At 41.6% G+C, this 21,355-nt stretch overlaps 2 protein-coding genes across 2 annotated transcripts; both read left to right on the top strand.

Annotated features, from left to right (window-relative positions):
• Positions 1–3,263: 3,263 nt before the first annotated feature.
• On the top strand, positions 3,264–10,975 carry LOC308038363 (pantetheinase-like; the record flags this gene model as incomplete). Its single annotated transcript, XM_080340848.1, has 7 exons — positions 3,264–3,476; positions 3,581–3,711; positions 5,146–5,338; positions 6,904–7,195; positions 8,303–8,676; positions 10,416–10,586; positions 10,854–10,975. The coding sequence occupies 7 exons, from the start codon at positions 3,264–3,266 to the stop codon at positions 10,965–10,967; spliced, it is 1,488 nt and encodes a 495-aa protein (XP_080196974.1). The 3' UTR covers positions 10,968–10,975.
• A 3,992-nt stretch (positions 10,976–14,967) lies between these two features.
• LOC308039452 (pantetheinase-like) lies at positions 14,968–20,704 on the top strand (the record flags this gene model as incomplete). Its single annotated transcript, XM_080342800.1, has 7 exons — positions 14,968–15,180; positions 15,285–15,415; positions 16,501–16,693; positions 17,294–17,585; positions 18,497–18,870; positions 19,040–19,210; positions 20,585–20,704. 7 exons carry the CDS (start codon positions 14,968–14,970, stop codon positions 20,702–20,704), a joined length of 1,494 nt encoding a protein of 497 aa, XP_080198926.1.
• Positions 20,705–21,355: the final 651 nt, after the last annotated feature.

Here is a 21,355-nt window from a genome sequence, read left to right as displayed (position 1 = left end):
TTTCACTGCAGATCCTTTAAGATCTTATGTGCTTGTTTCTACAGCACTAATCATAATTAGTCATAATGTTAATTCACGTTAATTAATGTTAAACCCAGAATTATAATGACATTCTTTTTCTCAAGGTGCTTTATCTAACAATATAGTCATTGTATCGATTTGTTGACTTGATTTTGCAACAAAAATAAATTATTCTGCTGGGCAATTCTTTATGTGTTTTTATAGCATAGCTTTTGGTTTTCATAGGCTTGACCTTGATTTCCCTCGGGACAACTGAAAATAAATTCCTCTGACTTTTGTGCTGTAGGATTCAGGCATGTTGCAGTGGGATACGGCTAGCCAATTTTTAATATTTTAAATTTCTGGTACAGTATTAGAACACTCTTCCACCCCATCTTAGAATACACCCTTTTCTAAACCAGACATTAACAGAACCTTTGAAGGCTGATGGTTGAATTTTAAGTTCTTTGTTTTGAAAAAGAAAGCATGCCTCAAAACACTGTTACTTCAAGAACAGTTATTCAACTCAGCATGCAGTGTGATGTGTTGTCATGCCATCCCCTAACTTATAGTTGAGGGAGACTATTTGAATCTTTCTGTCCACAGTTTCAGGGTGCGGAAAATTTCCTTTTCTCAAAACTGTTGAGGAAATTGTGCCACTTTTTTCAAGCAGTCAGGTGGATCCATAAAAAAATTCTCAAAATGAGCAGTTTTTCAGGAGCATACCTGTCTCCCCGTGAAATGTTTACTCATGCTGATGCAAAGGAGAGTCTGGACTGTACAGGTAAGTGTTGGGAGAGGCTGGCGAACAGCTTGAGATTGAATCCACTTACATGTGTGCAGGTGCAGGCACTGCAGACTGTACTTTCTAAGCAAGTGGACTGCATTACTTGGGGTGGCGCTGCTAAGATTTTTACGTACCGTTAATTCTGTTGCTTGTTCTGCATGTTTGTTTAGAAATAAAAGCACTGTTCACATCTAATCTGACCGATACGATAAAAGAATAGACTTGTGGAATGCAAAATATGTTGGTTTTAAACAAAATCAACGTCGTAAACACAAAATTTTAGTCTGTAAATGTATTAAATTGTAGTGCTCTACTATTCGTACGATAGAAGAAATGGGAAATACTTCACTTGTTTGTGGAGAAAAAGTACTGTATCTCTACAATTACACCTCTGCCCTAGGACATGGTGTCGTGTTACAGCTAAACAACATAACTATGTGCTGTTGCTAAAAATGACTGGCTTCTAATTTCCTCACCCCTGACTGCCTGTCCTCACTGTTTTGCATGATTGCAGGTGTGACTCTTCACACGGGCTTCTCCATGCAAGATTAGCCCTTTGAATAAGTAGTTTTCCATGCGGCCCCTTGTAGCACAAGGAAAGGAGCAGGACCACAATCTGAAGACGGACTTACCTCTACAGCGAAGCTGATTTAGCATCAAATTGCATCCTGTTTCACAAAAGTAAGTCCTCAGATAACCCCTGTCCTCTGCCAGGGAGAGTGCAGGAGGGGAGTGGGGACAGTGGACTGGGAGGATGGAGCTGTGAAAAGCAGAGAGAGCTCTAGGATAAGCTTCCTCCTCCATTTCCCATAGCCATGAATATCCCAGACCGCTGTAGTTTCACTAAGTTTTATCCAGCAGGCTGGTTTGTTTAACTGGAGTTAGTTTCTTGTTCCTGGGTGAATGCCCAGCTCTGCACGCAGTTGTGCCAACTGGAAAAGAAGCAGACAGGGATGCCTCTATCCCACCATAGTACAGGAGACCCCCTGTCCTGACAGCATGACTTGAACTTTGTGGGACAGTGCCCAGCCCCGGCACTTGTAATATTTTTGGTCAGCCCTGCCATTGTAGTCCCATTTCTGGGCTATTTTCCTAGTTGTTGCTAAATGGAAGCATTTACTGCTTCCTCCCTCCCCTAACGTCGGTTAAGGTGACTCAAGCCATATTTCATTTGATAAGAAAAACAGGGTGGGGGGAAAGGCTTCTAAGCTACTTTACCTCAGTTATCACTGAAATCTCTATTGCAGCCTCCTAAAGGCTTGTATTTAAGGCGCCTCAATGAGCATGGTGTACCTAGAGAAGTAGAGATATATGTATGTAGAGAAGTACGTATAGAGGTGAATATTACCAGATGTAAATCAATCTTCGTAGTGGTTGAAATGCTTGGTCAGCACTACTCTTGCAGGGAGCTCTCTGGTGCTTGTATCCACCCACAACATTTATGTTGAGATATTGTAGAGAAAGCTCTGCAGTGACAGTCTGTTGTAGGCTGAGGGTAGGCAGCCTATTCTGCTTCCCACTATTCAGAAAATCTTTTCCAAATGAGAATACTGCAAATATCAGGATGTCAAAAGCAGAAAGATGCATTTGAACTGAACTAAAATATTAAAAATGAAGGCTTCTCAAAACACAGCATGTTCCCGGGAACAGGAAGGGTGAGCAGAGGAGCAGGGATGTTGCTGCACTTGGTGACCTTGCCTGCCCTTTGCTTCAGGCAAGTGGCAGCTGGGCAATGAGGTACTCAGCTAATGGCTCGGCTGGTGGCTTACCTGCCTGGTTTCAGAGGAAGTTATTTCCTCCAAATATATATTTTCTGGTGGAAGGCTATTGGAATGTGATGTACAGCTAAACAGAAGTGACAGGGAGAACCCCTGGGATAAATGCAAGGAACAGTTCTGTTGCTGGTGTGTTAAGTGTATTAAATCTAAGTGCAGTGAGATGCTAATGTAATGATTTTGGTCTTAAAAAACTCTGACAAGGAAGATGCACATAATGGCAGATAGCATAGGAACTGATGAATATGAAGACACCAGAATAAAGCAAACGGTTTTCAAGACCCTCAGTTTCGCCACTCATACTTCAGAGATTAGCTCAAGGGGTTACACATCCACCTGTCACTTTAAGTATCAGAGCTGAGCCAAAATATTAATAGCAAAAATCTATTGCAATCAGTCAATAGAAAAGTAAAATAACAAAAAATTGGGCCATTCTTTCTAGCCATTTGTTTATTTTTTCACTGGCACAATTACTCTTGGCATCTCTCAGCTTTTTAGTCTCACTGAGTTGCAACATCCCTACTGTGTACTGTTAAACTTTCCTTTATGTCACCAGCAACTCCTGATTCTAAGGTAATGTTTTAACAGATCAACACTTCCTCCTTCCTCAAAGTTAAACTTTGACCCACTTTTCTATGCATGATCCTTTTGCACCATTTGTCCCTGACTCAGAGCACTGCAGGAGCTGCGAGGCACCAGCCATGCTCCCCTCCCAGCCTCTCCTGCACGGTGTGGTGCTGGCACTTGCTGTCCTTCAGGCCCTGGCCTCCGACACCTTCATCGCAGCGGTCTATGAGCACGCCGTCATCCTACCAGATGCCACTTACAAGCCTGTTTCTCCTGACAATGCTTTGGCCCTCATGAACAAAAACATGGATGTCTTGGAAGGGGCCATCAAGGAAGCTGCCCAGCAGGTACTAGGTGTATTGTGAGCATTGTTACTGAGTGTTTTCTGCTCCTGATGACCCTCCTGGGTATCTGTTGATGCATGAATTCTTAATGGAGCCTGTTTTGTCAGGGTGCCCACATCATTGTGACTCCTGAAGATGGCATTTATGGCTGGCGTTTCACAAGAGAATCCATCTACCCCTACCTGGAGGATATCCCTGATCCATCAGTGAACTGGATTCCCTGCACCGACCCCACAAGGTGATTCCTTCTGCAGTTATTTAGATGGTTTCAGTCTCATGTCTTAAGGAGTCATGAGTTGCTCCTAATAAATGTATAAGAACTACTAATGCTTTTGACATGAGGGTAAGTTTCAATTAAAGTTGCAGATCAAGGCAAGTTGTGTAATAAAATATATAGCATGTCCATGACTAACTGACAAGGGAGTCCACCCTGTTAATTATTTTTTTTTAATTAAGGAGAAATTCAACCAATATACAGAATTTGTGTTACTGAATGTAGAGGAGACATCTTTTTTTGCACTTGGAAAAGCTTTGGTGCCAGAATATGCTGCTTCTCATGCTTTCAGTTTTTTCACACTATTTTGAATAGAACTGATTGCAAAATCTTAACACTAGTTTTTGTTTGTTTTGTTTTGTTTTTACAAGTGCTGTGTTCAAACAAAAGCACACATACCATTTTTGTGGACAGTCAAGAACTGGTTTCTGAGCAGCTAGTAACAGAATTGATGAGGTCAGTAGTCAAAGTCCAAACTTTTAATCTTAATTTTTCACAACTAAGATAAAGTCTGAATTGCTGTAGTCTCTCTGCTGTAGAACATGATCTGTCATTCAAGCATCATGTTCCAGCAGGGACAAGATAACCTAAAGTGCTGGACTTTAGATCCATGCAGTAAGTGCTCAGCCACAGAACTACAGCTGTGGTCTGCCTTTTTCACCATGGCTCCATCTCCTCAATCATGAGGTTCTTAAAGCGTGTTATTGTATCAGTGAGGATGTAATTCCTCAATGGTCTTGAGAGGAAGATTCAGAATGCGGAGAAGTGCAGAATGTGTGACATTTTACTGAGTCCTGAGTAGCTACAATACAGAGACTTTCAGTGTATGTGGGATGGCAGCATGTCTAAGCAGGTCTTTATTCCAGTTCTTCACACAGTTTCTGTGAAGGTGTTCTGTGTGTGTCTCTCCATTGCTCTAAATCAGGGTTCTCATTAGTAGCTAGCGGGAATATAACGCCTGCCATCACAAGCTGGCATGCTCTGTTTCTTGGCACTGCATATGTATCCTGCATGATGGTCCTCCTGTGCGGCCCCTGCACACCTTGCAAAGCCATATGCACCACCACCTCACGCAGGGGATATCTGCTCTCTTTTTGGCCTGATATGGGTACAATTTCTCTCCTGCCATTTCCCAGGATTATCTGTTGGATGCAGAGCACGTTCTGGGAGGCAAGGGTTGCTGGCAGGCAGGCCAGGGGCAGTGTGTCCCTCAAAAGGCTGATGGGAGGGCTTCAGGACCTGTCCCAGTGTGTGGGAAGTGGCCACATTGTGTCCTGCAGCCACCTTGTGTACCTGCTTGCCCTGCCATGACTGCAGAATGGCACTCCAGTGATCAACACCACTGACAGCACAGCTTTGTTAGTATTTTTCTTTTTTCTTTTCCTTAAAATACATTAGATTTGCCCCAGCACCAGTGCAGGAACGGCTCAGCTGCATGGCCAGGAATAACTCCATCTATGTCGTTGCAAACATCGGGGACAAGAAGCCATGTAACTCCAGTGATCCCCATTGCCCCAGAGACGGTCGCTATCAGTACAACACCGATGTCGTCTTTGACCCAGAGGGGAAACTGGTGGCTCGTTACCACAAGGTAAAGTGACCTTGGAAAGTCAGGAGCTTTTTTTTCCACTAGTTCCAAAATGTCTCAATTTGGCAAGAGAATTAAATGCCAGTCGTAGTCCCACGGCAGATTTTTGCTTCTATTTAAAATTTTAAAGAATATCTCTGTTGCTGTGAAGTGTTGACCCCAAATCTGCGTTTTAGTTCTCAAAATAGACTGGAATAAAAAAATGATTCCACAGGTCCAATTTAGCAGCTTATGGTTTTGGTTGACTTCCTCATGTCATTGTTCAATAGCTCCGTATTACTGGAAACTCTGCTGCTTTAGCAGCTTTAGTTTTCAACTCCAGCTTTTCACTAGACTAAACCTTCATATTCCAGGATTTAAAAATATTCATCTGTATCTTGTTTTTCATGAATAGTCTGGTTTAAGGAAAAGAAGCCACCCCCCCCCCCCCCCCCCCCCCTTTTTTTTTCTGATCATATTTCAGCACAGTTTTTGCATAATGGGAATTACCTGGACAAACCCATACTGGGTATAAAATGAGGGCATTGAAACATTTGTACCCAATTAAAGTATATTCTTTCAATTTTATGTACCTACCAGCAAGGTTCATCAAAGTTGTTTGCAGGTCATGTGCTGGATAGTATGTCGATGTGGCTAGAATTAAGTCAGTTGTTTATTTAATGCACATTGTCCCCAGTATTTCACCTAGTTCTTCAGAGATTATGCTGAGACTTTTATTTGTGAGCAAACTGGGTGAGGTGGACACTGATACCGGGCAGACTGGTCCCCTGTGCATCAACTTGGCATGGCCCAGGCACCGAGTTACAAGTTCAGCAAACTTGAACCTACTTTTTGGCTCAGTGACATGTGTTTATTGTCCAGGCCACCTGGAGATTAAAGGACTCTTAGTAATGGTGAATTTGAAGGGAGAATGAAAATGTTGTAAAGCTGAGAATGTTGCAAACTCGGATTTTTCTGTTGGCTGAGATCATCTGCCTTTTCCCATCAGCACTGCCTTTGTTTTCTTCTCTGCTCTGTGGTCACCCTCTACTGTCTCATGCTTCCTGCTGGTGCTGTGGGCTTACACTCCTGTGCATCTCCAAACCAAGGTCACCAGTGTTTTCTCTTGGCACCAGACCCTCCATGTTCCTCTTCATTATTCTCTTCTGTGTGTCTTTCGGGTCACCAGAACTATAACCGGGTGGAGAGACTGGAAATTATTGTTATGGGAGTTGCAGGTGGATGACACCAACAGACCTGTGGATTGTAGGCAGGAAAGCAGCCAACTTGCTAGAATCATGGAATCATTTCAGTTGGAAGAGACCCTCAGGTTCATTGAGTCCAACCATAACCTAACCTAACTCTAGCACTAAACCATGTCCCTAAGAACCTAGGGCAATATGTGTCTCCCCATATCCACCTTTTGAGCACTATGGTGAAGATATAATTTTAGCGTGACTTCCTAAATGTGAAGGCTTTGAACACAGCTTAAAAATATCTCTTGTCATTCTGAAAAATTTTAGGGAATTACTCCAGGATATTGTGGTACGTGCCTTTAACTGGTTTCTCTTTTCTTCCTCCTGCTACAGTATAATCTATTCATGTCAGAATCTCAGTTTAATTACCCAAAAGAGCCAGAAGCCATCACCTTTGAAACCCCTTTTGGGAGGTTTGGCATTTTCACTTGCTTCGATGTCCTTTTCCACGAGCCTGCCGTGGTCCTGGTGAGTGAGTTGCAGGTGGACACCGTTCTTTTCCCGACGGCTTGGATGAACGTCCTGCCCTTTCTGACTGCGGTTGAGTTTCACTCTGCCTGGGCTATGGGCATGGGTGTCAACTTCCTAGCTGCCAATACACACCGCACCAGCATGTCTATGACAGGTAATTAATTCCTGCTCTGTCTGAAAAGTCTGTATAACCATGAATCTTCACTCCTTGTTCTGCAGGGTGATTTTGCAGAGGAATATAATGTGTTTATCTGGAAGGTGAAGAGTCTAGTCACCAAATTTTAAACCTGACAAACTTAGTGGTGCCACAGAAGGCACAGCAAAACTTGTGGTGTTTTCTTCTCTTCCCCTAACTTCTTAGAATTTTCCTTTCTTTCTTTTAATGCCTCAAAATGAGTAGTAAGTTACTGTTGCTTCTACCTGTGTGGAAACATCTGAAACTTAGGCTCTTTTCCTCTCCACCTCTAAGCCTGTGATCGAATGCCAAACTGTACCTGTACTTGTAAACCATGTACATGGCTCCAATTTTTCTGGCCAAATGAAAGGCTTGTTTGCAGCTTTATTTAACACAGTTGTGGAAACATGGTAAAAGCATGTTGCAGTAACATTGCTAAGAAGTCTACATTTTCTTTTAAGAGTGTAGGACTAATTTTCTAGATGAAAGCACAGCATTGGCTTGGGGTTTCTCATTTGAAATGCCTGACAGGCTACTGTTTTATGTCTGTTTTATATGGCTCATTGGCAGTGATGGGTATGACAGATCTTTGATTCCCCTCTGTCGCTTGCCACTGGTCAGGTGTGAATTCCCTATATGGGAAGGAATCAGTGTAAACAGGGCTGGACAGTTGCCATCTCCTTCTGTGTTCACCAAGACGGGCCTGTGATACTTGCTTGTGTTGTGGTTTGGATGGTCTTAATTGGTGGATGGTCCTGTTACAACAATTAGCTGAGAATAAAGGAATTCTCAAGGAACTCCATTTGATACAGGAGAAAAGAGAACTGGGGAGGCCATAAACACAACCATAACATAATATACTCTGCTTTTGGCTACACTGAACAGACCTCACCTGGGAAAATAAATGCTGGTTTTTTGCTAAAGCATGAGCTATATGTACTGAGCTGCTAATGGTTACATTTAATGAGACTAAAATTTCTGTAATATTTATAAAATTGTGGATAATCTAGCAGTAGAGACCACTAAAAGGACGATATGAATGGATTGGATTTATTAATTTTGGACTGACCATTGTGGTTTCTTCAGGGAGCGGTATTTATGCACCAGACAGAGCCAGAAAATACTACTACAACATGAAAACTGAGGATGGTCACCTCCTCATTGCTGAACTTGATTCACACCCTCGCCTTTCTCCTGCCTCCCCACCTGCTGTCAACTGGAGCTTATATGCTTCAAGTGTCAAAAGATTCTCACCAGATGACCATGATTTCGAAGGACTCATCTTCCACGATCGGTTCACTTTCACTGAGCTCACTAAGCATGAAGGGAGTCTCACTGTTTGCCAGAAAGACCTCTGCTGTCACTTGAGCTATGAGATGGCAAGGAAACAAGAAGATGAAGTTTATGTGCTGGGTGCTTTTGATGGGCTTCATGTTGTTGAAGGACAATACTATCTTCAGGTAATGATTCTTTGGAGGTGGGTGCTTATTTTGGGAAGCTTCTTTTCACAGAGGAACCTTCAGTTCTGTGGGGAAAAAAGGCAATGACTTTCTTATATTCTGGAGTCCTGGTGTCCTATTTGTCAGCAATGCAAATTACTTGCTAAAACATCCCAGCTTGCTTACCTGTAAATCCAACAAATGCAGTGGAGAGGTCTTGTGTGCCCACTATTTTTTTAAGGTGTGCAACATTCGCTAAATTTAGGTCCTCTTTTGTGACCATCTCTAGTAAGTGTTCTGAATCTCCTCTGTAATCTTCATCAAACATGTGCTGTTAAAAAATCAGTTGATCATGTCCATCTTTATGAGACGCTCTGATAATTGAGAGTCACAGAAATGTTATTTTTTTGTCGTTACTCAAATCATAGCAATGAAGTGTACTGAAATGGCATGTGACTTTGACAGGAAAAGTCCACTCTTCCTCTCTTTTAATCAAATATTTGGGAAGACAGTGTGTTACATCTTGGTTGAATTTTCTTAAAGCCATATTAGAAAACCTTCTTTGCCTTCATAATTAAGTTACTGTGCCAGCAGACTATTCTTTTTTTAGTTACTTATTTCTGTCTGTCAACAGAGTCTTTGCATATCAAGTGGTACAGACTCCAGGACATGGGGGGAGGTCTTAACCAGCAAACAGCTCATCTAATACATTTAAGAAGGTAGACTGAACAAATTCACTTATTGGTGAACTGACTCAGAAAATTTGAGTTATTATGTCAGCTGCCAGATGGTCTCTACAAGTACCGAATTTTCTAGAGAAGACAAGAATTTCTACTCTTCCTTTTTTCCTCAGTGTTTTTTTCATTGCCTCAGAACATACTGACATAAATTTATTCTTTATATCTCTGCTTATTTGCATTTCAACACAATAGCATATTTGCTGATTAATAATACTTCTGATGTTTGCAAATGTAATTTTTCTCCAATATCTGATAAAAATAAAAATACTCCTCCATCACCTGTCAGCAAAAACAGCCAACATCCTTTGAATCTGCAGAGGAGTGCTAGTCCTATTTTGTATTTTTTCATTATGTCCATAAACATTTAGCAGCTGGACACTTAATTCTAAGGACAAAAGGAAAACATTGTCATTCCTCTTTTCCTCTATGTGCTGCAACTACTAACACAACACTGTAACAGGGGACGCTAACTTCATCACCTTGACGTATATTCACCAGGAGTTGGATGGAGAAAATCAAGTTCAGATTTCCCATGGGCTACCAACCCATCTAATGAATGTTCATTAGCAACATGTACAAATACCAGTAAGAGGACCTATGTGTGCAGTTGCACAACATACTCATGAGGAGGACTTTGCTTCATTTTCCTAAAATTTCCATTCACAAACTCATCTTACAGAGACCCGTGGGAAAGCAACCCTTCAAACAAAAGAACTGGCAATTGGAAGAATTAGTGAAAGTGACAGGACTGGGCTTCGGGGATGAAATAAGGTACTCTGGCAGCACTTACGCCAGAAACAGTTGATTTCTAACTACTAGGGCAATGCAGGTCTGGAAAAGCCCCAGTCAGATCAAGGGGTGAAAAAATAAGCTACAACTAACAAGGAGTTACTTAAAGATTGTGGAAGAGATCTAGTGGCTGTCACTTACTCCGACATACACTAACTTTGATGACACAAGGCTTTCCTACAGGCATGTTTCCGTCTTCCTACATATGTTGTTGTCTTCTCTTCCCTACAGATCTGCACGCTGCTCAAGTGCAAGAGCACAGACCTGAACACATGCGGGCAGCCGGTGGAGACCGCGCAGACTGAGTTTGAGATGATCTCCCTCAGCGGCACGTTTGGCACCAACTATGTCTTTCCAGAAGTCTTGTACAGCGAGGTGCAGCTGGCTCCCGGAGAGTTTGAGGTATTGGGACATCCTGGAGATGTGTCATGCTAGGTTCTCTGTGGGATAGTAACAGAATAAACTGTCTCAAAACAGCTAAAGTGAACTTGCTCATAATGAATAATCATGTCTATTAATTACCTTTTAATGAAGTCATTAGTTTCAGTAAGGGATAGGATCTGACATAGCTTCTTCCTGTTTTGTCACATCTTTCTGAGCTCTCATCATGTTCATATGGGTACTCCTCTAATCATCTAATCATGTCCTTCTCTTACCTTTTTCGATCAGGTATTGAATGATGGGCGCTTCGTAAGTAAGACAAGACCAACAAAACCAGTCGTCACTGTGACACTTTTTGGACGGTGGTACGCAAAGGACCCACAGCAACCACCCTTCCCGTGATTTTACCATAACTGAAGCTGTACACTGTTAATCTTATGTCAAAATGAGATACAGCATCTTCTACTGAAACAATCCAAATTATGTTTCTTATTTCTAGTTGCACAAGCTTCTTCTCAATGTGCTTTGTTTAGTAATAATGCAGCAGTATTATCTGATTGCTACCATTTATTGAGAAGTATCTGCTTCTATATCAAAAGATTAGTAATCTTTTATTAGTAGAAAACAGCAGTTGTGTTTCTCTCTCTGTTTTCTGGATTTTTATTTTTCTAGCTCTCAGAAAATCTGTATTGTAGACCAGAGGATACATTCTTATTAAAATAGAGCATTGCATATTTTATAATTGCAGATTATTATGAGTAAATAAAATAGTGAAAGATGTGATTTGTGGGTGCTCTGTATGAAAAATCTCAATAATGCTTTGTCTCTGAAATACATCTACTTATGCTGGCCTATGCAAGTCAGTTCTTTTACCCCACTTACACTTTTTTTTTTTTTCCTATGTGTATTACTTTGGTTTTATTGCCTTTATGCCATTGATGCATGTTGTGTGGCAGATAGCAGCACAGAATAGTGTGTCATGGAGGCTGAGCGAGGACTCCAATCAAAGAGCCAACCCGAAACAAAACCCGCTACCGCTTCTTAGTCAGAACTCAACATGAACATTTATTTGAAATCTCGATTGAGCCCAAACTTGGAATTGAAGCCCCAAAGTATTCTGCTTGCCAGTTCCTCCCTTCCATCTTCTTTGTCTCCTTCTGGTCATATAACACCAACATACGTTAAATAAGCCTTGTCCTTTGCTCCTTTATTATAATGCCAGATAGTGCTGCCCTGCAGCACTAGGAGTTAGGGAGTTTAGACTTCTACTTAAGACCAGCTGCTCCTGGTGAGAGGGCACTGCTCATATCTTTGATTCCTCTTATCCCCCCGTGACCTGTGCTTTGTTGCTGCTGGTGCTGGACGCCGGTGACCTTTCTTCAGCATATGAGTGTATAAAGATGTGCATCTTCTGTGGCTGTGTCTTTAAGAATTGTCAGAGACCCCTATTAGTCTAATTTCTCCTTCCTTTCCCTCACACTGGCACCATTCCTGGTTTTAGCATAGTGCTCTCAAGGTCCTCAGTCCTGTGTGCTTCTGTTACGGAGCTGCTGAGACTTTGGGAGTACAAATACTATCCAAACTCCAGTACTGATTGTCAGTTCTGTGCACCATATGACATTTTCTGTTTTCAAATGTAAATAGGTACTAATAGGTACTCATATGTTACATAACATAGTGTCATGTCTAACATAATCACATGTTTATCAAAAGCCACAGCCTGACTCTGACTCACAGAAGCTCAACATCACTGCTGCTAGAGACACCTTCTCTTAAAAGCTTGTTCACTGTTGGAGTCACTATCTGACAACAGACTGACGTCAGTCCAGCCAGCGATCATGTGGTGCGATCCTCCTCCCATGGCTACAAACTCAGCACAGACACTGTACTTGTCCCCTGGGAACCTGGTGGATGATACCACAACTCTCTCCCAGGGAAAGGATCTGGATTTAAGGGAGGCTATGGCACACAAGAAGGTCTCATCTTGCAACGCAGAAGTGATTCAGGGGAAGCGTGTGGCCAGTCTCGGAGCTGAGAGGTGTCTCCTTCAGGTTTGTTCACTGCTAATACCGGTCGCTGGCTAAGGGAATGTGTGTGCGAGTAGTATATGATCCCAACCCTGGATATGGTATTTTAAATTCAGGATTTGGTTCAAGGCCATTGAGGTTTGGTTTAGGTATATTTGTACGTTGTGTGTTTTCCTACAGAAGACCGACATAAGCCATTATGGCACAGAATTATTTTTGTGATGAAGATTGCATAACATGTATTGTTGTGAAATGCATTGTTGTGTGAAGCGAGTCAAGCATATAGAAAGTTATCCGGTTCAAGTCTACCCATTATCTACATACCAACTCAGTCTGTATGAAGAAAAGGCTGCGTGAAACCACTGATAACAATAAATACTTCTGCAAGGGAAGTGCAGCAAAAAAATGTTTCATTACCTGACAGCTGAGTCAGAGCTGAAGAAGGTAGGCAGCTTTGGCAACCAGGTACAAGTGATTTTTGTGCATGTGCAGCCTTAGCTTCAAGATTTCCACTGGAGTGATCTGTAGCAGTAAGAAATCAGGTTGCAATAAGCAAAATTTAGAAATCATGGCTCCCAATCAGGATGCTCTTCCAAAAAAGACCTTGGGAGACCAGAGATATTCAGAGCTCAGTTACTGAGCTGTGTGCTGGCAGGTCTTCTCAGACAAACAGCCTGCCTGGCAGTCCCCTGTGATGTGGGGAAGCCCCCTGTGATGTGGACCAACCCCCTAAAGCTTCATAACTCTTAAGTCAGAGCAGCCCTGAGCTGGGGTGGCCCATGCAGCAACACTGAGCTCAGGGCTGTCCTCCACCCCACACTCCTGAGTTTGGCCAGGAATGTGTCTATGCTGGTCTTTCCTGAGATTTCCCAAACTCTGACTTGTTTTCCTGCTGTGACTCAGGCTTACCTTGAACTACGTTACTATAGCAATGCCACACCTGAATTGTTTGTAAATCTGGCAAGCGAGGTGTTTCTTCAGCTGCAGCACAGTGGTGACTTCTCAGTCAGTGGTGTAAGGCAGAATTGCTCAATGCTGGCGGCTTTCTTGCTTTTTTTGTTTTGAGACTTTCCAGGCAGGGTGATTACATCTCCTGGTGTCGGCTTTCTGATACTCTGGGGAATTCCCAGGTTTTGTGCAAGACTGTCCATTTTAAAGGTCCTTGTCTTTGCTTGCCCCCATCTTCCTCTTGGATGACTTCCAGACACCAAACATGGGGCTTCTGAAAGCTTGTGCCTCTGCTGTGCTTTAGGTGCTGTCTGCTCTGGAGGCCTGTGCCTTGGACAGCTATGTTGCAGCCATCTATGAGCACAACATGGTCTTGTCAGACAATACTGAAGTGCTGTTTTCTCCTGAGGCGGCCTTGGTATTGACGGACAAAAATAAGACTTCACAGTGAAGAGGAAGATGACAGGATGAAGAATATTTTCCTTGGTTTCTTGCTGAGTGGTAAATGATTAGCCAAGTTGTGTTCCTTTACCCTCACAGACATACTATAATTTCTAACAAAGGTTTTTTTATGAAGCACCTGAAACTACAGTAGTAATATTCTATTGCCAAAATATTATAGAAAAATTGCTTTGCATGAGAAAAAAACTGCACTGTATGATTAATTTTGAATGTCTTATGGTGCAAAAAATGCCTTTTGTAACAAAAACAGTAAATGAAAAATCATCTGTCTTGTTTAATTCTTTCTCACAGAACAAGCAAGTATATTAGCTCTAGGCAGAGAGATCAGTGCAGTTCAAGGGTTGGTTTATATTGCAGTGTGTTGCAGTGTGAGCCTGGGGGGAAAGATACTCCCAGGGCACCTGTTACAACTCTAATAAGCCATTGGCCAAAGACAAGAGGCAATGCAGGACCACATGTCTCGTGACTGTACATGAATCAGCTACACTCAGAAGCATGAGGGCTGTACCTCACACGGGTGCTCTGCCTTCAGCACTGGCTGAAGTTTTAACAAATGGCAGCCACGTGCAGTAAGGTTGTATGGAGCAGTGTGCCCTAACCAGGGGAGTCTGGGCCTGCCCTGGGATGGGTTTGTAAGCTTGGAGAGGGATGTAAAAACAGAGTGTGCAAATGCTCCTTAGACAGAGCCCCTCGTAGATCAGCATGCCTTCAGACGTGCCCTCTTAGCCTTTTGTTCACCTTTTTTTTACAGCATTTCGAATTGGAAAAGAGATTCACTTCCCAGGAATGTTTCTTTTTCTTCTTACTGTAACTAAATGTCCTGATTGTTGGCAGGACTATATTGTACGTTCTCAGATTACTCAACAGAAGGTTATTTCCAAAGAAAACTTATTAGTCTTTGCTCCTCCTCTTTCTATCTGGTTTATATTTCCCCTGCCTGATTCAGGAGCTGCGAGGCACCAGCCATGCTCCCCTCCCAGCCTCTCCTGCACGGTGCGGTGCTGGCACTTGCTGTCCTGCAGACCCTGGCCTCTGACACCTTCATCGCAGCGGTCTATGAGCACGCCGTCATCCTACCAGATCCCACGGATGAGCCTGTTTCTCCTGACAATGCTTTGGCCCTCATGAACAAAAACATGGATGTCTTGGAAGGAGCCATCAAGGAAGCTGCCCAGCAGGTACTAGGTGTATTGTGAGCGTTGTTACTGAGTGTTTTCTGCTCCTGATGACTCTCCTGGGTATCTGTTGATGCATGAATTCTTAATGGAGCCTGTTTTGTCAGGGTGCCCACATCATTGTGACTCCTGAAGATGGCATTTATGGCTGGCGTTTCACAAGAGAATCCATCTACCCCTACCTGGAGGATATCCCTGATCCATCAGTGAACTGGATTCCCTGCACCGACCCCACAAGGTGATTCCTTCTGCAGTGATTTAGGTGGTTTCAGTCTAGTGTCTCATGAGCTGCTAGTAATAAATGTCTAAGAACTGCAGATTTTTTATTCATCTTTTAAAAATCCCAAGTAGCACAGAAATGAAATGCATCAAAAAGAACTCTTAATTAGATGGTAATGGGAATACGCGAGGTAAAAAGCATTGAGATAGTCTCACTTTTCCAAACTGCAAAAGGAGGAAAATGAGGAAATTCTAGGCAAAATAATTATTTTTAAAACACGTAAAACTTTATCACTTCAAATCAATTGTGAAAATCTTCTATAACTCTATTATCATGTCAGATGCATAGATTAGATAAAGTGATTCAGTCCTCAGTTCATGTGGCTGGGTGTTTTCTAAATGAAATTGCATAAAATATTTCTCTAGATCTGAAAGAAATACCTTTTAGAAATATGGCCACTTGCACAGTCTGCTGCATTACAGAGGGTTGCTCTGACTGTGTGTCAGAAGGGGATACCAAGAGGACTAAGTTCCTCTTTAACCTAAACTTTCATATTCTTCTCTTTTGAAGATTTATGAATATAGATTTCAGGAGTTCTCAGCTCTGAAAATGCTGTGGCTACTTTTTACTAAAGGCTTATGAGCAGGTTCCTTAAACAGGGTGAAGAGTCTTAAAAAGGCTAAAGAGGTCTTTTGAAACCAAGGCTTAGATGTACCTGAAAATGTTTGGTTTTTTTTTTAAGTTATTCCAAGTTTATGTCTGTGTACTGATTTATTGTCTCCCTTGTTTTCTGAAACCGTCCATGTGTTTGTATGTGTGTTAGCTGGGAATTATACCCCCACAGAAAATAAAATTTTTAAGGGTACAAGAAAGAAGAATGCAGGGAAACCACTTTTTAAAGCTAAAAGAGATTAGCAGTTTAAAATGATTCTGTGAACAGAGAAGAAAATGAATAGAAACTATGATTTGATCTATCTATCCGTTTTCCTATACCTAGGGATATGCAGTTAGTGGAATAGTAATTTTGAATGTGTTCTGTCCACATCGGAACTTAAACTCATAATTTTTTTTCCTTTTTTTTAATTTCACCAAAAATGCTTTAGATTTGCCCCAGCACCAGTGCAGGAACGACTCAGCTGCATGGCCAAGAATAACTCCATCTATGTTGTTGCAAACATTGGGGACAAGAAGCCATGTAACTCCAGTGATCCCAGCTGCCCCAGTGATGGTCACTATCAGTACAACACCGATGTCGTCTTTGACCCAGAGGGGAAACTGGTGGCTCGTTACCACAAGGTAAGGAGGCTCTTAAACATCACCCTGTCATTAATTATCAGTATACTTTTCATCTTACTGGCAGCAATTCAGTTAGTTTATACAATAATTTTACAATATTGTAAAGTGACAGCCAATCCAGGATGATCTGATGCAAGGATCTGATGGCCAGAAGGAAAAGTGGGCAAGTGCTTGATCGATTAGGCATTATTCCCGGGAGCACCACAGCTGCAGAGACCATGTCGGATACCAAACACCCAAGGGCTACATTTACAGCAGTAAATGGCAAAGAAGCAGCAACAGTTTTTTCCATACTCAGTATATGTTAGCTAGTCCTTGGCACAGTTTTAGCCCAGCCAGATAACGCTTTTGCAGGTGACATCTTGACAGGTTTTAGCAGTTACTACTGGTTGTGCGTTGCTGCCAGGAGGCAGCTGGGGCACAGCCACCCCATTTTGCATGGGAAGAGGATTGGCTGGATGGATGCAAACTTGCTGTGCCAGCCAGCTTGGATATCTCAGTCCCCAGCTTTGCCTTAAAGCCTACCACAGACACAAAAAGTAGCTGTTCATAATTTTGCCTTATTTTTAGTTTCTAATATGCCATTTTCTTAACCTGCAGTACAACCTGTTTAGAGGAGAAACTCAGTTTAATTACCCGAAAGAGCCAGAAGCCATCACCTTTGAAACCCCTTTTGGGAAGTTTGGCATTTTCACGTGCTTTGACATCCTTTTCCACGAGCCTGCCGTGGTCCTGGTGAACGAGTTGCAGGTAGACACCGTTCTTTTTCCGACGGCTTGGATGAACGTCCTGCCCTTTCTGACTGCGGTTGAGTTTCACTCTGCCTGGGCTATGGGCATGGGTGTCAATTTGCTTTCAGCAAATACTCACAATATCAACATGTCAATGACAGGTGAGTTGCAGTTGGGAAAATACATATTGTCTTCAGAGTACTGGATTCAGAAGCAGGCAGAAATGTTTTGCAAATAGTGAAGTCTCTGTAAACTGTGCTTCAATTAGGCTAAAAATCTTCTTGATGTAAATATAGTAATATAGTAAACAGCTTCAGGCAAGGAAGTATTGAATGTTCTGGAAGAGGTAAAATCTAGAAGTCCATGACATTAAATTTTGATAATTTAAAAGTGAAATTTTATTTCAAAAATAGCACAAAGTTTCACTTAAATTTCCAACCTCTCATTTAGAAGCAGCATTTTTTGTTTAAAATGCAATCAGCAGTTAGATGGAGAAAAAATATTTTAAACAGAACTTAATAACCTAAAACCAAAAGGAAGGTTTCACTTGTATATTGAATAAAATTTTTTCAGATTTCTGTGGCTGCTGAAGAATTAGAGATTTTTTAAAATCTGAATAGATATTTCCTGTCTGTGGTGTTGGATTTTTTTGGTTGTTTCGCTTTGTTTTGTTTGTCTGAGAAAACATTTATGTAGCTGTATCTATAGCTCTTCACTAAAGCTGACGGGAAAGCCACAAAGGAACATTTTTGCCTGCCCTAAATAAACTGAGCTGAACTTAGGCCACAGGCCCTGGAGTTCCTTCTGTGAAATGTAATTACCCTCATAGTTTCCTCCTTTGGCAAATATGCCACTCTTAGAGCTCTGATTTACACTTAAATGAGCCTAAGTTCTTAAATAAAAAGCAATAGTTGAGTGTCAGATTGCCATTTTAGGCTCAGAAGTTTAGGTCATGTTTTTACACTGTGATGGGTATTTTAGTGGTTCTGCACTTCAAAATTCTCCCAAAATTCTCCGTAAAGTGTTGACTGAAAATAGCCATCTGACAGGTATCTGGGGGTGTCCTCCGCAGGCAGTGGGCTGTTCACACCAGAGGGACCTGCTGCCTACCATTACGACAGTGGGACGGAGGAGGGACGTCTCCTGATGGCAAAGCTGAGCGCACGCCCCCGTCTTTCCCCAACTTACCCACCGGCTGTCAACTGGAGCTCGTATGCCACAAGCATCAAGAAATTTCCAGGAGAAAACGAGACGTTTTCAGGAGCTGTCCGGCGGGACATATTCACTTTCAATGAACTCAGGCACAAAGCTGGAAATTATACAGTTTGTCAAGGAGATCTCTGCTGTCATTTGATCTATCAGATGTCAAACAAGAGCAAAGATGAAGTTTATGTCCTGGGTGCATTTGATGGGCTTCACGGTTCTCTCATAAAATACCACTGGCAGGTAACTGTTTTTGTAGGTTTGAGTGTGGGTTATATAATCCTACATCCCAGCCATCCCAAAACACTTGTCCATTCCTGCATCGTGAAAACTCTGTTTTTGCTATCAAATCCAGCTCTTGATTGTTGAAAGCTTAGCAGTATTTTGCCTTTCTGTGTCCTCTTCCCCATAGATCTGCACACTGCTCAAGTGCAAGAGCACAGACCTGAACACATGCGGGCAGCCGGTGGAGATTGCGCAGACCAAGTTTGAGATGTTCTCCCTCAGCGGCACGTTTGGCACCAACTATGTCTTTCCAGAAGTTTTGTACAGCGAGGTGCAGCTGGCTCCCGGGGAGTTTGAGGTAATGGGACACCCTGGAGCTATTTGACACAAGGTTTTCCAGGAGGTGGCAGTGGAAATCGATATGGTAGCAAAGTCCCATCCAAGAAACACTTTCTTTGGTTCTGCAGACAGTAACTCAAGAGGACATTTAAATTGATTAATTAATTTAATCCTTACTGATAAGAATGTACAAATGCTAAGGCCAAGAGTCTCTTCGGTGTTTTCTTTAGCAAATAAGCCTTTGTACTTAAGGTCCCAAGCATATAAATGGCAGCTTTCAAGGAGATATTTTCTACACGTTTCTACTGATGGGCATTTTAGGAAACAAAGAAATCAAATACTCTGATAAATTGTTCAAGTAAGAAAAAATATTAATGAGTATCATGCATAATAGCAGAGATCCTGTGCTGTTAAGCATGTTAAAAGGGATTTTTTTAGGGGTTTGTGGGGTTTCGTTGTTTGTTTGTTTGTTTTTGTTGTTTTATTTGTTTGTGGTTTTTTTAATTTTATTTTTTATATTTTTTTATATATTTTTAATCACATATTTTTTCCAGAACATGTTTTCATTCATAAGCCTTGGATTACATCTATGTCAGAGGCTAGATGAAAACTTAATTGGTTTGGAAGAGGTATTTAATAGCTTATAAGAGATGATGAAGGCAGTGAAAAAGACTTGAAAAGTTTTAAGGGAAACAAGGGAAATTTATTTGTAAGGTAGAGAATGGAAAAGAATTGCTCATCCTGCATATTTGTTTTGAATGGGCCTTCTGTGAAAACATACACATCAAAGGATTTATTGGTATGCTACAATATGATCATGGCCTAATTAAAAAGAAAATATATTTTCTTAACAAATACATCTTTATTGTTTCTAACAGAGGCTCTTAAAAAGTTGCAGATGTTCACAGTCTATGAACAACAGTGATTTCAAATTGATCTGTAAAAAGTAACTAAGAAAAGCAAAATATGGCCAATAACTTGAAATTCTCAACTTCAATCTGGAGATTGTTTTAGGGTCTGCAAATCAAAAAAGATTTCAAATTAATGTCCTAGATACATATATAACTTTTGCCACCATGTATGAGTAACTAATGAAAAAGTAACAAATCAGTTATTCTTGCTCTCACCTTCTTATGAGGTGAAGAAAGTGATTGTTTTTTCCTGAAGATGGAGTTGAAGGAAGTTCTAAAGACTTCCAGATCCATGGAAATGTGGGAAGGCTATGGCAGAGCCTTAGAGAGAGAATTCTGTTTATTTTGTTTTCATTCTCATGATTGCATTTTCAAAGTGCTGCATCAAAATATTCAACATCCAAGACCTATCCTTTCTGTACCATGCAACATTGCTACTCTGTTAGTGGACTATGAGTATCATTCTTTCTCTTTTCAACTAGGTGCTACGTGATGGACGTTTGAAAAGTAAACATGGCACATCGAAACCGCTTGTAACAGCAACGCTTTTTGGAAGGCTTTATGAAAACGACCCACCACATCCCCTGCGAACCTCCCCATAACGTCACTCCTCAGCTGTTACACAGTCACCACAGACAGGAGGGGAATTTCCCATAGTGATCCATCTCTTTGAGAGCTGTGGCAGTTATCCTGTATCATTCCTGTTCTGCAGTCTTGCTCAGCAGCAGCAGTAGTTGAGATTATTTAGAAGAAAGCAATGTGATCGCTATTGCGTACCTAGATATAGGTATATTTTTTTAACAGTGCTTGAGCCAGTGCAACTATTTTTTTAGTTTGAATACTCTCTCACATGAAATCTTTAATTAGAAATTATTGTTTCCCCAAAGATATCAAGTAGATCGCCAGGATGACACTAGAAAAAAGACCAATACTGAAATGTGTGAAATGTGAAGTTTGCTAATGTACTGCAGAACAAATCTTTGCCAAGGAAGCTTTTTTTGTCCCTTTTGCCCCTTCCTGGTTTTTAGACTGCATAAGCACTAAGTATCCATGTTTCTCAGCCTTATACACCAACCAATAAGGCCTTTCTAATGCTCAATGGGCTTTAGTCCCATTCTGACCAAGGGACTTGAAAGGAAAAACAGATTTGAAATGGTTTTAGGTGCAACCTTAGAGAGAGAAAATCATCCTCTACAATCCACCCAGGTGCTGAGTCTGACTGAGCTCCATACAGCATGTTTAGTTCTGCAGTC

Source organism: Nesoenas mayeri (assembly GCF_963082525.1).
Source record: "Nesoenas mayeri genome assembly, chromosome: 3".
NCBI classification, from domain to species: domain Eukaryota; kingdom Metazoa; phylum Chordata; class Aves; order Columbiformes; family Columbidae; genus Nesoenas; species Nesoenas mayeri.
The sequence above is the reverse complement of the archived record's forward strand: the minus strand, read 5'-3'. Positions and strand labels throughout refer to the sequence as shown.